Source organism: Coptis chinensis, chromosome 5, assembly GCF_015680905.1.
Source record: "Coptis chinensis isolate HL-2020 chromosome 5, ASM1568090v1, whole genome shotgun sequence".
Lineage (NCBI taxonomy): Eukaryota > Viridiplantae > Streptophyta > Magnoliopsida > Ranunculales > Ranunculaceae > Coptis > Coptis chinensis.
Genome location: NC_141460.1, coordinates 85,605,859 through 85,627,362, shown reverse-complemented (window position 1 = coordinate 85,627,362; position 21,504 = coordinate 85,605,859). Strand labels below are relative to the sequence as shown.

At 34.5% G+C, this 21,504-nt stretch overlaps 1 protein-coding gene across 1 annotated transcript; it reads right to left on the bottom strand.

Annotated features, from left to right (window-relative positions):
• Window positions 1-584: 584 nt before the first annotated feature.
• On the bottom strand, window positions 585-1,820 carry LOC147499593 (uncharacterized). Its single transcript, XM_086563507.1, has one exon. The coding sequence runs from the start codon at window positions 1,818-1,820 to the stop codon at window positions 585-587; it is 1,236 nt and encodes a 411-aa protein (XP_086419633.1).
• Window positions 1,821-21,504: the final 19,684 nt, after the last annotated feature.

Below are 21,504 nucleotides of genomic sequence, written 5' to 3'. Positions count from 1 at the left end.
CAAACATTTCAGACAGATATGCATTGTAGGGAACAACATCTCCATTATCAACTTTAACCATTTTATTCTTCCTCTTCACAAAATATTTCTTGCCAGTGTCGCACCTTCGGTAAATGGAGTACCCTTTTTTATCCATAATTGTTTCCTCCACAAACTCTTTTGGATAGCTTTTAGTGCATCGACCATTTTCCATACATGAAGCACTCGGATCTCGATCACCGGGGGGGCCATGAACCATGCACTTCTTCACTGTTTCAAACAATGAGGGGTGGGTGTCGGGTCCGGGAATTCAGACATACAAATTTATCAACTTGCTCACTGTTTCGATCTTGTCATCATGCTAAGAAATAAAAGGCAATGCATGTGTGGAAGACGGCGCTTTTGAAATTCAATGGTATAGACATATGCAACCACCCGACCGAAGATATCATTCTTCAAAATTTCTTTCATAATTGCTTTTCGTTTCATTTCGAATACCCGTGCAACTATTTCGTGACGGTGTCAAGTTTGGTGTTCCTTGAATAAGATCTTTAATTTCCGCCAATTAGGGTTGCAAATCACCGTGAAGAAAAATATCCGGGTGCTTATAGTGCCGGGTGATAGCCATTGAATCCTGAAAAATCTCGCGACATGTGCCTTGGACTTCCAACATGCGAGGAAGGCAAAATGAACCGTTGGCCAATTTGATCAGGACTTAATCCCTCAAGTGCAACATCTATCAAGCACTTGTACACATCCGAACGGATGGTGTCTTGATTTAGTCTAATGTATCGCAGCCGATTCTGTTCATATGCAACCCAAGCATCAACCAAAAATTCATGCAACAATTTACACCCCAGCAAGATAGATGAGTACTCCGTGGGTCGTTCAAACAAACAGTAGGCGTAATACAATAATTGGGTGAGTCTTGCATTGCTCGGAGCATTTCTCTTGACGTCCCATAACTTCAAATCAGGTGACCAACCCAAATCCCCATAAGGAAACAGAAGAACATAATGCAAAGGCAAATAAGCGGGATGACATTCGCTTATCCGTTCCGACTTATGCCCTCCTCTCAAGCGAAGTACAATATCACGCATGGCATCAACCTTACTCCCATCTCCAGGCAATATCACTGCGATCTCATCAGTTGTCGGAAGATTGTACCTTCGTCTATCCAAACGCGGATCATAGTGTAGATGAACCGGAACATTGTTATTCTCAGAAGCATTTTCAGTTAAAACCTCAAATGCTTGCTTATAGATATCACAAAACTTGTGGGTCTGCAGAAGAGTTTCTTGTACAGTTTTCAACACTTCCCTTAACAAATTCGGATTACGATTGTGGCGGTGATCCAAAGCAGCTAGGGGATCATAAATATAAAGTTGTGAAAACTTAGGTTCCATCCCTGGATCAGGCAACAGTGAACCGATTTGATGCCGCAACTCCCCATGAACAGTGAATGAGGTAGGACCACGTCCATGTAACACACGATCGTTAAATTTGCAACCAAGACTGGTAAAGGCATTACACACATTGTATTGCCGAATCTGCTCACGGAATAATCTTGCTCGTTTATTAGATCCTTCAAATAAAGATTTAAGTGCCGAAGGCAGTGGAGAAAGAAGCGGTAGCTTAACTTTTCCTTGTAAACAGCAAGTTCCAAATAAAGGTCGGTTGCGCCTTGATTTTGATAACTGTTCATCTTTCCAATGAAAGGCCGAACAAAATGGACAGAGAACATCCATCTTTCCTAGAAAGTGGCGGCGATTTGGAACATAAAGCACATGGCCTCTATGAGGATTAAGAATTTCTTCTTCACTTTCATCAAATCCAGTCATATCATGATCACTGCAAAAATAGACCTATGATATATCACGCTTTACGTTATGTTGAAACCTAACATAAGAGTGAGAATTTAAACACTTGACTTACATAGTATTATCCTCACAACTTTGCATTGTAACATCTTCTCGCGGATAGATGAAGAGGACCCAACTTCCGTGATAGGTGAAGAGGACCCAACTTCGCGGCGTTGACCTCGCTCTTCTTAAAGGAACTGATATGTAATCGATATGACGTCTTTTCCCTCCCGCCTCGATTTTGTTGTGCTATAGTCCTTTGATCGATATCTTTTTCTCTTCGAAGACGTTGTGCAATAGATCTCCGATTAGGAAGTACAATAGAGCTTTGACTGGGAGGCACAATAGATAAGAGATTGGGAGGCACAGTAGATCTTCGATGATGAGAAATAACATATAAGACATTAGGAGCCGTGGGAGATTGTCGATTAGGAGGCACAACAGATAACCTATCAAGAGCCACGGGAGATCTTCGATTAGGAGGCACAACAGATAACCTATTAAAAGCCGCAGGAGATTTTTGATTAGGATGCACAATGGATAACCTATTAGGAGCCGCATTAGATCTTCGATTAGGAGGCACAACAAATAAAACATTGGGAGTCGCAGTTGATCTTCGATTAGGAGGTACATATAGATTAGGACGCACAACATTTCTTCGATGTGGAGGCACATATACCAGATTGGGAGGTTCAATAGGATGGCGTGCTATGGAATTGACTGGGTGAACTAACGATTCCCTTCTCTCTCTTCCATGGCTCTTTTAACCATGATTGCCTAGGGAAGCGTTAATTCAAAAATGCAAAGTTAAATAATCAAAATGGAGCTCTAATCAAAGAACACGCTAAGACTCACAAGAGTAAATTGTTGGACACCTAATTAAAAAGCATCGAGATACAGTTATATGATTAAATGCTAACTTATGGAAGCCGCTAATACCAAATGGAAGCCATTCTTCACCAATGCAAAGATCCAATTAAAATCGCAATTAAAATCAAAGACACCACTAATCAAAACAATCACTTAACAAATCGCAATATGCAAGCGAGACAATGTATCAACTAACACTAAGAAAAACAATCTCAAGTTAATACCAATGCAAAGATCCAAACAAAAAACAACCATTTTCAACCATTTTCAAATAACTCACATCAAAACACCCAAATCTAACAACGGAATAGCAACCAGCTCATTTTAATCCAACCAATCAAACACTAAACAACAAAAACCAAGCTAAATTGCAATCCAATCCAAATTTCCAATATCAAATTAGATCCAAAACCATTAAAAATAATATTCAATAGATAGATACCTCTAAAATGCCGAAATAATTGGCAGAGCTTTGAAAACAACGTATACTGTTGAGGGATGGTGAGGATTTGTGCTGTTGGAGAAACTTTAATAAACAACGTATACTGTTGAGGGATGGTGAGGTTTAAGCTTTAATAAACACCGTATACGTAACTTTAAGAAACTTTTACTGCTGTTGGAGAAACGAAATAAGCTTTATCCCCCAAATACAACCTTAAAATGTAAAAGCTTCAATGAATGCAACTTCCTTCAACAGTAAAATTAAAGCTGGGATGGCTACTGTAAAAGCTGTAAAAGCTTCAATAAATGCAACTTCTTTCAACAGTAAAAGCTGGATGGCTGATTTGGGAGTAAGGGAATCGTACCAAACAACACAAAACTCTTCCTTTGATGTCATCTCTACTGTTAGATTTCTCTCAAACAGATCTGGACCGTTCTTTGTTATAGTTTTGTCTTTTAGTGCAGAAAAAAATCCCTATCTTATTAGATAGACTAGGTAATGCCCGTGCCTTTGGCACGGATTGTTTTTGAATTTCTTGATTTTCATTGATTTTTTTAATATTATTGATTTATTTATTATTATTTTTTCTTGTTTAGATTCACTAATATTTTCTCCTATACAGCTTTTAACAAACATCATCTCTATGTTCGCCTCTCTTATTTAAATAATAATTATTGATTCATTATTTTATGATTTTGGTGCAGTTTTTTGTCTTGAACATATATATTTTAATTCATGTATTTTTCACAATTTCAAGAAATAAAACAAAAACAAAAAGTACTTGTGAAAAATTCATCCGACCGAAATAATTTTGACTAATATGATACATTAAACGTGCTTGTCCACAAACTTTATACATCACACATGTTTTGGCAATATGTATTCGTAGCATGTATATACACCCTCCTAATGATTTAGTTTCCGATATTAAAAAATAAAATAAAATAAAATAAACTACAAAAAATAATAATAAATAAATAAATCATATATATATATATGATTACAAAATATGAATATGATATACGCTCCAGCTAGCCATGAAGGCACAAATTATGTTGTCGTCTTTTATCTTTGGTGCTATCTCTACACGTCTATGAACACCATGTCGCAAAGAATTTTGGCAAAACCTTTTTTGTGTTTGTTACTTTGGGATATTGAAGCAACACAACCACTGTTGACATTGAAAATGTAAACAAAAAACCTATGCAAATTGCAAATATACCAAAGTTACCGGGCAGGTAATTGAACCATACTATACAATTGAGAATATTCACTGCAACAGTTAACTACACTTTGAGCAATCCTTTGCACATTGTAAGGTATATCAACAAATGTTAATTTGCTCTTGTTCGACTCATGACGGCACACCTGACTCATCTCTTACTTCAGCGTAACCACGTGCCTGTATAAGACATGAAATAAAAAATAGAAAAAGATTTGTGTCAAATTCACTCTACAAAAATTATTTTGAACATACTTCAACGGACTGAACATGAAATTTTGTAGTTCAAAAGAAACTTAATTCAGATATATATATATATATATATATATATATATATATATATATATATATATATATATATATATATAAACGGTGACTACATGCACTGGAGGTACGTACTTTTCCTAAATTTCATAATTTGATTTCATTTTATGGTTTTGAATTGTTTTTTGTTTATTTCATTTTCGTTAACTCATAGTTTTTCTATAATTCCAACTGTTCATCGAGACGATGTAAACCAACTATCCATTTTAAAGTGTTGCATAATGGTTTTGTCGCCCCTCATATTTTAACGTCTCGCATGTTATTGATCGAGATTGAAATCCAACTATTTTAGAGTATGTCTCATCCTATATTTTAACCAGCTTAACTCAGAGTAATATCCAATTCATACTTGTCATAACTTTCCGATCCGCTTTTAAATTCTTGTAAGCTATCAATTAAGAAATTAAAATACCCATGAAAAAGCCTCATTGAACTGTTGATCATCTCTATAAGAACTTCTCAATAAACTTGTTATTTTTTATTTTGATTTTTCGTGAGACTTGTCTTTTTAATAAATTGCTTTTGGAAAAATGGTAGAAACCTTAAATAATTTGCTAATTTTATTTTAGTATTTTAGATAGTCTAAATCTTTGGCATATAGTGTAATACCCCGCTCCCGTGGTGGGAATATATCTGACGCCTAACCCGTGAAGCGAGGTTGAAACAGTACTTGGAAAGGTGGCTAGCCCGTGGGGAAAGGGTCGCCTCATGTATGAATTCTAGCATCTATGAAGTTGTTTGAGATCTGAGACATAAGTAATTCATCCGCCAAATCCCAACATAGAGATTTTTTTTTCCGGATTTATGGATTCATGGAAACTATGTAGTGAAGTTTGCTCATGTAGGAGTAGTCATAGGATGGGTGGCCTCCTGAAAACTTGTTGTCGGTGTCAAAAAACCTCACACTGTGGTGACTATGTGGGAACAATCGATGTGTAGGATTTTTGATTCCTTAAATATCAACTTTGATAATAAAAAAAAAATTTTGAAAATTTTGATTGAATTGAGTTCTTTATTTTAATTTTTGAAATATTGCTAAAAGCATTAATTAATTTGATATTATTGGAATTTTTTTTTAATTACCTAATTAAACCATTATTTATTGATTTGCAAAATTAATAAAAAAAATTTAACTATCATTATTTATTGATTTAATAAATTAATAAAAAGTTTTAATTACCAATTAAACCATTATTTATTGATTTGCTTAATTAATAACAAATTTTAACTATCATTATTTATTGATTTAATAAATAGAAATCTTAATTACTATTATTTGATTTGGTAAATTAATGGGAAGTCTTAATTACCATCAAACTCCAACACGTGGCTGAACAGTGTCCCTCGATTTATACCCGCTCATATTGAATCCCAGCCGTAGGTCATAAAACTTCCCTCCCTTGTTATATATACTAGGTATAACCCGTGCCTACGGCACGGTTGGTTATTAGGCGCTAATTATATCGAATGGAGTTGCTTATTATGTTTTAAAGACATGTACACCTTTGTGATCTCATGTCAAAAGTGTCCTTTGACTTGCTATATTGGAATAAGAATTGCTCGACGGGAAATGGATCCTCTTTGAAATGTATCTTGTAAGCATGCTCAACGGGCGATCGGTCAAACTTCTCCAAGGTGTAGATGCTGCCCTCTGGATGAAGTCTTCCCGACAACGCTATCGAAATACTGGATGTCCTTTTCGAACAAAATGGTGTGGATTTGATAACCCTGACCGCATGATGAAAATTAATCAAGGTGCAAACACCCATACAACATGAAACCAACATAAATAACAAAATGGATATACTAATATATTGAACATCACAATGAATACTCTATTCGACAACGACCCAATTCCGCACAAATCATATATATGTCTAGCACTTAAAAGAATATGAGGGCCTAAACCAAGGGCGACAGCCTCCCATGTTGGTGCAATCGATGACAACATAGAAAGGAATCAGATAAAATAAAAAAGAGGAAAAAAAAAGAAAAAATGGAATGACTGATTCTAATTAATGGACACGAATAAAATTTAAAAACTCATAGCGATTCAACGGGGTAGGATTGATATGGAAAAATCAACACCAAAGGCCGGTATAGAATAAGAACAATCAGCTGTAATAATAGGTCGCATTCAAATAGTTGTAATGAGAAGAGAAAAAGCAAACTTAGGAAAATGTATATACAACATGCTTATTAAAGGACACATCATTTAACATATGAAAAAGCATAATGTGTCAGTTCCGAAAAATTCATTTTTTTTTCACCTAAGTCTAACGGATAATCATTACCTTAGAATCGAAAGCATTACAATTTCAATACTAATGGCTAATTCTTCTTCAAATTAATGGGTTTCCACATCCGTGTGGACTCGAACCCTAATTTTCTACCGGTCTGTCGAGTGTGAAGTTTGTCGAGATCGGTGAATTGATTGATTCGACATTTTCTCGAAGCTATTATTTGGAAAATTAAATATGTTAAACCGGAAAATGGGAAACGTGTCGAAATGCCTTAAAATTCAATAGGAAAAAGATCCATTTCGGTTTCATAAACGATTAGCATAAGATGCAATTAAAACTCATAACTATTCAGCAAACTGATCAAGCATAAATGAATTACATATACAATAAACATTACAAAGAAACTAACTAAACATGGCGTGCACTTATAAGAGTCACAACGTAAATTTAAAACATTAATCCCAAGAGTCACAAAGTTAAAAAATGGAAAACCACCATAATGTTGGTTTTAATGTGCTCGACCAAGAATGGTGTTTCAATACCCATCATACACTTGTCTACCCTCTAACAAAATCTCAACCTAATCTGACCTTGCCGTAATAACGCGTGATATCTAAACAAATTGCAATTTACAACTTGATATCATTTGAAAGCATAGGAAATGTATATGTAGTTTAAATATTACACAATAAACAGTTAGTAAGCATTGCCTTTTTTGATATTCACAATCATATATTCATGGGAAAAATAAGAAAAAGACATCGTCTCTAACCTACGCCCCAGACCAAAACATTGTAATGATCTAAGGTGCAATAAAACCTCACAACAATTCGCAAATTGAGTAAGCATAAGGTACCCAACCACAAGTCCACAAATCTAATATACTTGTACTTTTTGTTGACTTGATCGTTACTCTAATAGAACTAACATGAACTGAAAAGACAGAGGAGGATGCAGGCTAATGGGGTGTTTGCTAGGAGGTCAAGATTATTAGCATCAATGAAATACATACACCATAAACATCACAAAGAAACTAACTGAACATGGCGTGCACTTATAAGAGTCACAACGTAAATTTGAAACATTAAGCCCAAGAGCCGCAAAGTGAAAAAAATGGAAAACCACCATAATGTTGGTTTTAATGCGCTCGACTCCGCAATGGTGTTTTAATACCCACCATACACGTGTCTACATTCCAACAAAATCTCAACCTAACCTGACCTTGACTTAACAACCTGATGTCTAAACAAATTGTAATTTACAACTCAATATCATTTGAAAGCATAGGAAATATATATGTAGTTTAAATATTACACGGTGAAAAGTTAGTAGGCATTGCCTTTTTTGATATTCACAATCCTATATTCATGGGAAAATTAAGAAAAAGACGCCTCTAACCTATATCCGGGACCAAAATATTGTAATGAACCAAGGTGCAATAAAACCTCAAGAACAATTCGGCAATTTGAGTAAGCATAAGGTACCCAACATAACTAATATACTTGTACTTTTGTTGACTTGACTTTTACTCTAATAGGATGAACATGAACTAAAAAGACAGAGGAGGATGCAGGCTAATGGGGAGTTTGCTAGGAGGTCAAGATCAAGAGCTACAATTAATTAAAGATAACTATTGGGATTCCAAATGTAATAATTCATTTAATTTACAAACCATTTTATTAATGGGAACTCTTAATTCATTTACAAAACATTTAATTCATTAAATAAACCTCAACTGTACATGTCAATGAGAATTAGTGAGAAATAGCCTCAAAGAAAACGATATCTACCGCATTACACATGCATGTCCCCATTCATTGAATTTCTTGATTTACACTAATGGTTAAAAAAAACAAATATAGTAGTAAAATGAATTTCTACTTAAATTCAATTGATCTACAATTGTTTTTTCTGAATTAAAAAAGTATATTAGTAAAAGAGTATAAGTACAAAAAAATTATATGATGAAGAAGTATATACACTTATTCACCTCCTCATTTGCTTGAATAACCGAAAGTGACTATTGGCAGCATCCGTTAGTGTGGTTGATAGTTTGTAAACTTGGTCTTGGTACTGTAAAAGTTTCAAGAATAGGAAAAACAGTTACTCTAAAGGGTCTTAAGTATAGTAGCATGCATCATTATAAAGATTTGGAAGCTCTTGTACTAACTTTGTTGCGCTACTCCTCTTCTAATAACATAACAGTTGGAAGGCGTAGCAAAGCATGTTTTATCGCCTATTCACAACTTTTATGTAATAGCTCGCGAGACAAAGCTCGTCCTATAAGGAACCAATCTAAATTAGAACAAACAAACAGAGAACATGAATTGGGAAAGGAACAGTTAGAAAAGATGGAAAACTAAGCTACTTCGATCAGGTATTTTAACATGTTGTTGTTGAAGTATATACTACTCCACTTTCAAGAAAGATGCTACTTCACTTGCCAGTGGTCGAATCATGATCATTAGGAGGGTCATCAATTATATAGTTTTTTTTAAACATAAATTAGAGATACCAATTTAATACTCGGTTAAATATAAACGGATAGTTTTTTACGGGTTTTTTTAGCAACAAAAAAGGCATTTGCTTTATAAGCAGCTATGTCTTAAAACATGCTCAGTACGTATTGGTTCAACTTCGACCCATTTAGTTTGAAGGCCATGCTCCAGGACTTTCTCCTAATTAACTCTTGTGCAAATTCAAAGAAATACTAAAAAGACCTTAATGGCTTAGACACACAGAAAGATTAGGGCAGCAGGTGTAACACCAAACACCAATATTCCAATATCACTAAACGGATATACTAAACGTTGAATGCATATAAAGCTTTTGAGTGGAACTTCGACCCATTTAGTTTGAAGACCATGCTCCGTGACTCTTTCCTAATTAACTCTTGTGCAAATTCAAATAAATACTAAAAATACCTTAACGGGCCGAGACACACGTAAAGATCAGGATAAGGTGTAACACCAATATTCCAATATCACTAAACGGCTATACTAAACGCTGAATGCATATAAAGCTTCGAGTGGAGAGGAGAAATCCCGACCGAAAGCATGTTATGAACGAAGTAAAGAAATATAGCATGCAATCGTAAATTACCGGAGGTTTTAACACATGAAGGTTATCATACTTAATCAACAAATAGATGGTGGAAAACTAATTGAAGGGGAAACAGATTTAATCATGTAAAAGCACCTTTTGAAGTTGGCGGCAAGAAGATTTCGTAAGCCGAGGCCGGAAACTGAGCTTTAGAAACAAACAGAGAACAGTTAAAGAAATGAACAGTTAGAAAAGATGGATCGTGATTTAAAGAAATAGAGATTAATAATAGAGATTAAAACTAATTTAATCATGTAAAAGCGTCTTTTTTGAATCCTGACAATAAGATTTCGGTAACCTGACACTTGAAATCTGGAGCGAGAGTTTAGCGAGTTGTGAGAGAGAGGGCGATTTAGGTTTTATACTGAGAGTTGAGTGTTGTAGAAGACTATTAGAGGAGCAACGTAAGGAAAAACTCATTGTTGTTTTAATAGTTACTCTAATGGTAGTCAAAGTTGGTTATTTTGGAAGGCCAAACGAAGAGAGGAGTTACAACCATAACATTTGTAAAGTAGCTAGGGTATGCGTGACTCTCAACATCACCACTAATTTAATAAACTTCTCAAATTAAACTCGCTCATTACAATCATGCTAGAATTAGAAGGTCACATCGAATAATAGTAAACAATATACTTATTTAGGAGAAAAAAACATAAAACAAATTTATCAAACTTATATTCAAACATAGAACTCCATTTTTCATTGAGAAAAACACACAACTAAAGTGGAGGGCATGTGTAAAGCCAATCATATACATACCCAAAGAACATAGTACATTGAAGTCATCAGAAACTGAGACCAAATATTTATGTCACGCCATAATATTTTCTAAAGAAATAGATGCTACATTACCACTGAAAAGATTCATTCCACTTAAAATATCTTTGTAAAGCCTAACCCAAAATTAGATATTCTCATTAAGGCTGAAATAAAAATTATCAAAATACTTTTTTTAGGTCAATTTGAAGCAACTATGGATATTGATCAAGGGCTTGGAATAGAAATTGTGAAGGTATCAAAGGAAGACAGAAAAATATCGTGAGGGTCGGAGTTTTTTACGTGGGTGATATCATATAGGATTCAAGGCCCAACACTCGCAAACATAAGACCACATCAAAACACTAATGAACCGCAACTATGCAATACTTATCGAGCCAATTTTTTTCGTTCATAACATCGGGGAAAGGTAAGTTATTTCCTATTAAGAATAACATTAGTTAGTGTAGCATCACAATAAGTAAAATGACTTTTTCCTTAACCAAAATAATGGTAGAAACATAACAGCACACCGCAGAGACTTTTCTCTGTCTCAGTGCTTGCTCATTACTAAAAAAAAATATCTTCCTAGTGGTCAAGCAAATTGGATCAATCAAATTTCAACGAAAGTGCCATCAACTACCATATAGTCATTTTCCACATATACTTCGCAACATCGGACTCAAAGTTTCACGACGACAATCATTATTGATTGGACATGGGAAAAATGGACTAACAACATTGATCAACATAAAGAAAAACAATATGAAACAAAGCAAAACTTTATTTGCATCAAGCGTGGCCGACGAAGAAGGATACGTAATCAGTACTACAAAATGTAAAAGTTACCTGAGACTTTGCTGGTTAGAGACGGAGAAAAGATGCCTCACTGACGGTTCAAACACCTAGCTTTTACCAAAAATCTTAAACAAATACCGAGAAAATACATTAATAAAGCAGGTAAACAGAGTTTCTTAGGTAGATGATAAAGATGTTAAATATAATATGAATATTCCACTAAAGAAATACAAATAGGGGCATGTTATTTCGTACCTTTTGAAGGTTTTTCTGAAAGGTTCCAGCAAGCAATTGAAAGGAAATTTATACCAAATGGAAAGGAGGGAAGAAGTTGTAAGAGAATTTGGAATGAATGATTTAAGGAGAGTGGACAGTTTAAGAAGTTAATGAAGTGGTAGATGCAGCAAAAGTGACAAAGTATCTAGCCGTTTTGCTTTGGCTGAAAAACCCCAATAACCAAATGGTAACGGAAAAATAACACCCGCAGCTACGAAAATGGGATTTGAAGTTCTTATTAAGAAAGAGAACTGCTTCAGTGGTTCTTGTCTCTTGGGTAGTCAAAAGTTGGCTCGAGAAATAAAACGTTTGCATGTGGTACGTTGAATGACTAACATTTAACTCACTGTTGAGGATAGTCATTTTCATTGCCATTATTAACTCCTTCCATTTCTTTGGGAGCTTGGAAGGTGGGAATGAAGGAGGAGAGAGGCGAGCAAAGATGGTGCAATTTTGCGTAGCAAATTTGGGGCGTTTCACAGCCTAGCCCATATCCATAAATATTTATTAAATTGGTATATTTAGTATGGAAATGAAGGAGGAGAGAGGCGAGCAGAGAGACGGTGCAATTCCGTGTAGAAATTTGGGGCGTTTCACAACCCAGCCCAACCCAGGTATGTAAATATTTATTAATTTGGTATAATTAGTATGGAATAGGCATAATTGTGCATTAAATCAATGATTAAAGCTCCAAAGAGATCACACAGATCCCCATGTGATCCCGACCACTCTTTGTCTTGCCAGGTATGTCTCGGTGACCTGTGGTTTATAAAAGTAAGATGGAGCACACAAACATCATCAGTTCTCAATATTATACTGACAGAACACCACGAAAACAAAAAATCTACGGAAACCTTTGATTCCTATAATGGTCTTTACAAAATGTATGTAAGTAGAAAACACAAAACAATCTGCTTCAATTTATTAGTTATCCAAGTTGAACGACCTTAATATGAACCCATTTAGAACCTGAAATAAGGCTTGCACTCATTCAAACTAAAATAGCTGAATTCAAAATGAAAATGAAAAGTTATCAAATGTGATCGAATTCGTTTAACTTGTTCAATTGTAGAAATCAGAAAATATAAAACCTGCATGCCAAATGAATTGGAATTGTACAATTGTGTCCTTAATAAAAAGAAACTTTTCAAGTACCAAATTTAATTGAATTTTGAAATTGGAATCAAGATTCACCCAATAAACAATGACTGAAAAAAGTTTCAAGAAATTGGCTAAGACTTAGACAATGATATTGGAAATTGTTGTTGTATTATATATACATTATAGAACCCTTTACGGAGATTTGGGGATGACTACAAAGCAAGTGTGTTTGAGTAAATTCGAGTTGAAGGAAAAAATGACGCTTGAAGATGTCCTCCACACTTTAATTTGAATATCAATATGCATGTTTTATTATGTTCAAACAGTAACAATCATGGTAATAGACTTAAGGAAGGCATATTCTATAGCAGGTATGTAGATCGAAGTATGCATCGAAAAAAAATGTAGATCAAAGTCACTATAAGTTCTCAATAAAACTTGGACCATCAGGCATCATCGTATGGTATACCATCAATTCGGAGTAGCTAACTGTTAGAAATTATTAGCTCATGCAAGAGCTATTCCTAATGTACCCAAGCCGCCAACCATGAAATTAACTACTATTCCGCAACCATAGAGACCTACCAAGTAGGAACACTTGAAGAGTATATTTCGTCCATATGCACATCTCAATGTGTTTCATTGCTGCCTATGGCACTTTGTGTATATGTTTTTTAAGTCTTTAAAAATCCAAGAATGAACTTGCTGCAAAACATAACTATGGACCTTTGTTTTCGTGGAAAAATCCAAACTATGGCCTGTTCTATAACTTTTATATGAGTTCACCTTCGTTATCATTGGCTAAATCAAAACCATGGCCTTGCTATGCTTTTTATATAAATTCATAGAAGAGCTTACTGAAAAGTCAAAAGTTTAAATCTTAGATGAGTTTGATCCTTTATTAGCAAGACCCATTAAAAATCTTGGTCTTCTGTGCTACATAAAATAATAAAACTACATACAAAGATTAGAAATCGATCTAAGGCTCGACTCATTACATTTATTTTACGTAAAAGCTTAGAAATCTAGAGCTTCATAACATAAAACTTAATCAAAATTTCTTAATCAAATCATTTTAAGAACTCGTAGAGGGGGTTTCTACTTTCTAGCTTACATCCAATCGCCAGAACCTAGCTAGTCCTCTTCACCAAGTTAGCCATGAAAGAGAACAGTAGACACCATTAGCTTGGTTCTCCAAAATCTTGGTCGGGCCATCATCATTTTGCCACTGCACACAACCAAAATTCGTTATCTTTGAGAAATGTTTCACACTTCCAAGCCTATACTTCACGTCACCTGTGAGTTCACCCAAGAGAAAGCTCTGGTAAAAAGTTCACTTGCATGTTAATATCAAAATTAAAGGTTTTTATATTTTTATTGCATTGTTTAAGGTGGGGTGTTGACTGCCAATTAAAAACTTTCAATTCTCGACTTTAGAACCACTTTCATACCCAACTTCGCTTTTTTTTTTTCTCGAGGCAGTTGTATACTTTCTGCCCTTTACGCTAATAATGGTCGGCACATGGTATACTTTCTTTATCTGCAATAATGGCATGAATCAGTAAAACTAAACATGGTTCAATTATGCATCAATTTGGACTTCGAAAGCTCGCCAAATTTTTATCTAATGCCAATTGATCAGTATAAAGAATTGTTCAATGGATAGGCATTAAGGCATTTAGTATTCCAAAAGCAATAAAAGAAATTCGATTAACATTGGCATAAACAATAAAAACAAAAAGAAGTTTACTTGAATATGTGGTAAACGTAACTTACTATTGGCAAAGTGTGGATGTCAGCCGCTACTTTCGCAAAGTAATTCAGTGTCCATCAGTATTATTTGCAGAATGATGTGTCGCCAATCGACAAACTCCCAAGTTTTTTGGAAATCATCCATTTCTCCACAAAAGAAAGCCCTAAAAATTACCCCAAAAAAGCATACAAAGCATGTACAAAACAGTTTAGCAAATTTATGGAGCATGAGGGAACAGAGGGAGATTACCGGAGATAATACAACGACACTTTGGTTGAGGGTTCCTGGCCACCACAAAAAACAAACAGTCAAACAGATGAATAAATGTGGAGAGTTGCCGTAAAATTTCACTTGCATGTTAATATCAAAATTGTTTTATTCCCTTTGACCAACAAAAAAAAAAAATGCCATGAAATTTTTGGAAGGGAGAGAGATTTATGATTTTAGACTTCATGTCATCCATTGGTGTTTAGAATTTGAACCCCATGCAAGGGATTCAAAACGTAATAATTTATTTTATTCATTTACAAAACTGTTAATTCATTAAGTACACCTTTTAAATGTCATTAATAATAAGCTTCAAAATGGTCCAATCCCTATAATTCATGCAATATAAATCTCATAAAAATGGATATTGATTTTACATTTCTTCTAGAGAAAATACATCAAATGGAAGAAAGAGTTCGTGAGAGTGAGATTACCTGAGAAGGGACGATTTCACTTAGGTAGAGATTCCCTGCACAACTACAAATAAGAAAAGAGACGAATAAACGGATAGAGTGAATATCAAACTTTGAGTTGAGGAGGTGAGGAAGATTGTTGTTTGCACTTTGCCAAGCCGGGCTTCATGCTATTAAATACGAACATTTTTGGGTTTAGATTGAAATCATTGAGTACAAGTGTACAACAATTCCATCATTTCCTTATAGAAGAAGCTAAATCAGTGATCATTAACAAAATCAAAACTTTGATGAGCTTGATCTATAGTGCATTAGAAACATGAAAACTGGAATTTAGACTCTAAAAAGACGATGAAAAATTGAAAAAATCCTAGATGGATGACAAAACCACTATATTTCACATCCGCAATAACAAAATGTATTGCACATGTGAAATATCTCAATACTATGGTTCAGAAACTAATTACATAGAGTGTTATGTAAAAGAAGATGTCCTTCTAGATATGGAATATATAGAGTTAATTAGATCCTTATCTACATATATTTCTAATCAAAATATGATATTCTCAGTAAGCTTATAAAATACTACATTAATGTCACAGTGCACATTGTTATTGTGCATTGAGATGCAGAACAATATATTACAACTTCATATATATGTCAATGTAGTATGCCAATCGAGATGCACAAATTGGCTTCTTTCACCAAAGTTTACAGATGTTGGAGCCAATCCAATCAATTCATCCCAAAAGGTCAGTCAATAATCATGACACACTCGTGTTACCTTTTCTATGACTTCGTTTAGTCTCATTAATTTGCCACTCAACTAATTGTTGAACGGGGGGCATGCGTGAAGCTCTATAATGTTCATTATGTCGGTGAGCAATCAAGAAAACAAATCTAATAGTGTAGCTATTCTTTGTTGTTTTCTTTCCACACAAGACCTAGATATCAAGCAATAGAAATACTCATTTATTAGAAAGTTAAATCTTATGGAAATACATATTGATGTAACGGTAGCCTAAAAACAAATCAATTTGATATTTACCTTGATTCAACAATGACCAAAAAAATCATGCATCAACTAATAACTTCAAGTATACAAAATATCAAAGAAATAGCTCAACAAAAGCACCCGATTGATTCAAACCAATAATTCTCTACTCTATTTTAAATACCCATATATTGAGTCTTTCTCTCAATAAATGGTAATCGCTTTTAAATTAAGCTATTCATATTTCATTAGCAAGAAGAATAAAAAGAGAGAGGAGGGAGGTGTACATTGAGTTGTCAATCCCGCTAGACATTGAGTTAAACCATCATGATTTCCCATATTCAGAACCAATAAAAAAAAAATAAAGACCAAATGCTGCATACCTAAAAATTAATAAAAATGACAATCCAGCTACTATGCTATTAAACATGGAAATATGGATTCAAATGTGACAAAATTGATGTATTTCTAAAATAGAGATACCTAGTACGTGTGTGGAGAGCCCTTGATTGGCTTCTGACCATACTTCCCCATGAATACTCATTAGGTGGTATATCAAAGAACCTTGTTACTTATAGCTAACACCTTAATTGATCGATCTCTTCACTCTTAGTTTCCTACATAAAACACAATAGCAGTTAGAAACTAAGCAAAGGTAAGCGCAGGAAACTGACATTATGGTTGATATGAAATAAAACTTTTCTCTTCAAGCAATGTCATTTACCACTACTTCCACATTTGACACTTCCATCTACTCCCCTAACAGAACACCGCTTTTATTTTGTGTGCTTGACGTGTTTCTAAAATAGATATCCTAATCAACGGCAACATACTGCTTAGGCAACAACCATTTATATATCTGATACCCATTTCTGCCAAAAGCAATACACTACTCTTCTAAGCTTGGTCAATTGACATTTTGAAATTAACCGATCAGATTAAGAAGTTTCTGTGAAAGTACCCATCATATTTAAGGTTGTTGTTAGATCACAGGGAATTACGTGGAGCTGTAACTTGCAAGTGAAGCGGAATACTAAGTGAAGAGGGCACCATGTGTATTGTAAATATCCAAAACCGTTACCAATTATCATAAGCATTGCACAATTGTCGAACTTTGGTATTCCTCGAGGGTTACACTAAAAATATGTGATTTACAAAGTTGGTATCCCCAACTGGTTTTGATCGCTTGATAAAAATAGCTTTCACCTTTTACATGCTAGGAACCCAAAGTTGATTAAATGGTTTATGAACTTGCAATCTAACAAAAACCAAAAAAATAAAGAACAAAAATCAAAGCAGTAAGGAATAAGTTAGAACAATAAACATTCATGAGATAACCTACTGTACATGAGATTCATGTTTGTGTGATGGTGCACGGGCCAGGAAGGCTGAAAAAGAGAGAAGGGCGCAAGAGAAACCCCTTTTCCACAGAGTAATTGGCTGGGGACGAATGGACATTTGGAAGTTGAAGAGTTTCAGTAACATACATTCAACACAAATTGTTTAAGTAAAGCCACATGAGAATCAGTACATGGTAAATAACTCAATTAGCAAATAGAAGATATGCAGATTGCGTAGCAGGAATATTAATTAAATCTGTCATATGAAACCATCTCATGTCGTCTCCTTGAGATATCCAATTGACTTTTCTAAGAAAGAAGAACTTGTTTACAAAAAAATGGGAAAATATATTAACGTAGGGAATGGAATTAACGGAAAAATAGGAAAATATTGAAGTAGGGAATGAGATATTAACGTTGATAAAAAGAGAAAATGAAAATAAAAGAGGAACTCACCTGATCTTGAGAGAACCCAAAAAAAAAAAAGATGCATTCAAAGTTGATCTGTTGTAACATAACAAAATTTCAACCGTAAGCAATCAACACTGAAAATAAGTTTGTCTAATCACGCGAGAAAAATGAGGAGAGTCGACATTTGTTTTTCTAATTGGCTTCCATTTCTAATTGTGTGGTTTTTTTCAATTGAGTTGGTCAGCGAGAGAGATGGAGATAAAATGCTACCTTGGGTTGGGGAAGACAATTAGGCGGGGGGATGGAATTAATGGAGGAGTAATTGAGAAATTAAACTATGGAGCTAAAAGGAGAGATGAGAATAATAATGTGAAACTGATGCGAGTCTTGGGGAGTGGGGAGTGGCGAGGGGAGAGGCGTTTTAGGCCGTTTTAATTGGTGTTGAAAGTTCGTGGGTCTATTGGGTGTTCGGGTTTTTTTTCCAATAAAACTTGCACTCGGAGCCGTTTTTAGTTTGGAAATTAAATAGGGTAAGATGAACGAACCTGAATTTTCTCGCCATGTTGCTGTTTTTTAGTTATTTTAGAAACCCAAACCCACATTTATGGCCTTTTATAGTTCGTTTAACTCATTTACAACATTTAATTCATTAAATAAATCTTTTTAAATGCCATTGAGAATTAGCCTCAAAACGGTTTCAAAATGATATAAGACATACACGTGTCTCTCTTCAGATCTCCATGCACACCTAACTCAGATCCCCACGCAATCCCGACCACTCTTTGTCCTGCCATTGTGTTTTTTATAATATATATATATATATATATATATATATATATATATATATATATATATATATATATATATATATATATCAATTTCTGCAATTGATGAAAATAGCAATTTAATGAAATGGACGGGACAACACCCGTGGGAAGTAGAAAATAGCAATTTTTGCAATTCGCGTTGAAACATAACCATATCTTAACAATTGAAACTGGATAATTTGTGCTGATGTATCACAATTTTTTAGTAGCGCGTTGATGATGCCCTAACATATTTAGTGAATGATATACAAGATTCATGAGATGTCCTAAACATTATTGGACATGTATTTTAACATCTTCCATGGCCGTTGTATTTGAACTGCAACACATTATTTAAAGGTCCCATAATATTAAAGGATGCATATATGTCAAGTTTTATTTGTGATATCAAAACTTGGATATGTATCAAATGGATGGATGGAACCACCCATCTTAATCAACAATCAACATTAGTTTATTTATGTCTATACGGTTGAAATGATATTATAATTCAAAATTAATCAATGAAATAAATGAGAGTGAAATATTGTGTTCTAACATTCAAAATGAGTCATCTTGGAAAAGTAATACAAAGAGCTTTCTCCTAGCAAGGAGAATGCGTCGTCGTAGTGTGTCTTTTGTGCTTCAAAGGAAGTATTTTTTTTGTATCTAGGTGGAAGATATAATAAAGACTAAAACTTCATGTAACAAACAAAGAAATAGACTCTGACTCATAGGTTGTTTCATGGTTGACAGGAGCATCCCCAATGCAATAATTCTACATTGACACAGGAAATTGGTTGACACATTCATCCGACACAGTAACGTGGTGGATGATACATGACACACGGCAACATCATTTACTCACTATGTCGGATGAATGTGTCAATCAATTTTCTGTGTCAGTGTAGTGTACTCCAAATAAGTGAGTGCATCCCATAGGGCAGAATATATTAGTAGGTATTTTTTTATTTATTTTCCACTCTTTCACATTTTCACTCAAGTGGAGTCTTAATTTATTTTTACATAAATTGATCAACTTAAATAATTTCTTAACTAATTACTAACGAAAAAATTATTCATATATACTTGATAAAAATAACTATTTATCAATGAGAACATTAATTCCTAAAGACAAAAATTAAAATGAATATGACTTAGCAATATTCTCACTTTCTACTTTAAAAGCGTGCATATACAAAGTACAAATTTTTCTTTGTTCCCGCGCATACGAACAAGACAAGTAAATCAAATGCTCATCGAGGGTACATAAGACTAGTGTATATAAGCTACCGCTAGAATGAACTAAAATGCATCAATGACCATCTTCTGAAGTGGTAGTTTTGGATTGGCTCATTGGACAGTATATCTCCGCCATAATTTTACACATAATCACTGTGCATATTGGAACTACTTGGACTTTGGTCACTCAAAGATCTGTCCATAAAAAGCCCAAATCTAATGCATCCAACTCAAAACCTAAAGAAACCATATTACATAGAGTTCAAACTGCCAAAAAGTTTAACATTTTGCTAGGAAACAATCCCGACGAGGCCTAGCCTCATTTTTCTTGTACCTTGGAAAATATAATTTTGACGTCAATTTGCCGGTTGAATGTTGACTGATTAAAACTTGAAGCCGAATCCTCTTTTTTTGCTCTTTCTCTATATGGATTGAGGAACAATTAAGGTAAATTATCAAGGTAGTTTCATCGGGTACTCTTCAAATTCCATTGGTCACTCCTAAAAAAATAGAAATATTACAAGTTTGCCATCGCCTAAAAAAAAACATGTTTTCAGCCCAAGCCCAAGCAACGATCGAACCGGTCTCACCATGTTGAAACCACCGGGCCGTTTGAGTGTACACTCAAACTACATGGCGGAATCGTTTGAGTGTACACTCAAACGACATGGCGAGGCAGTTTGAGTGTACACGCAAGCGGTCTGCGCATGTCGTTTGAGACAAAGCTCTCGGGTTTTTAACTAAACGATATGGATGGGTCGTTTGGGCAGTCTCCAAGACGACATGACAAGGTCGTTTGAGGACTCTCTGGAGCGACATGGCTGGGTCGTTTAGACTAAAAAAATCGAGAAATTCATTTTGTTTTTTAGTCACTTTCATATCCCTAATTAAACGATCAATTCCAAACACAAATTTCATTTTCCTTATACATAAACACCAAACATAAACTATACATCAAATTTCAATTAAATACTAAACACAAATTCCAATTTTCAATTACATCAAAACGATAATTCCATACACAATTCAAATAACTCAAACTATTGTATTAACTCATACAACTAATGTACAAAGAATATTTTTTAAAAAAAAAAAAGACATTCAAACGACCCAGGGTCATATACAAAATAACCTCACTGAGTCGTTTGGGGCACCTTAAAAACAACTTCACTGGGTCGTTTGGGGTTTTTTCAAACAAAAATTGTCTTGGTTTCCTCCAACACTCGAATTCCTTCCATTACGCTTCAATTCCACCAAAAAATCAGTTAAGTTTGTAACATAAGGTGCGCGCCCAAATAAAATC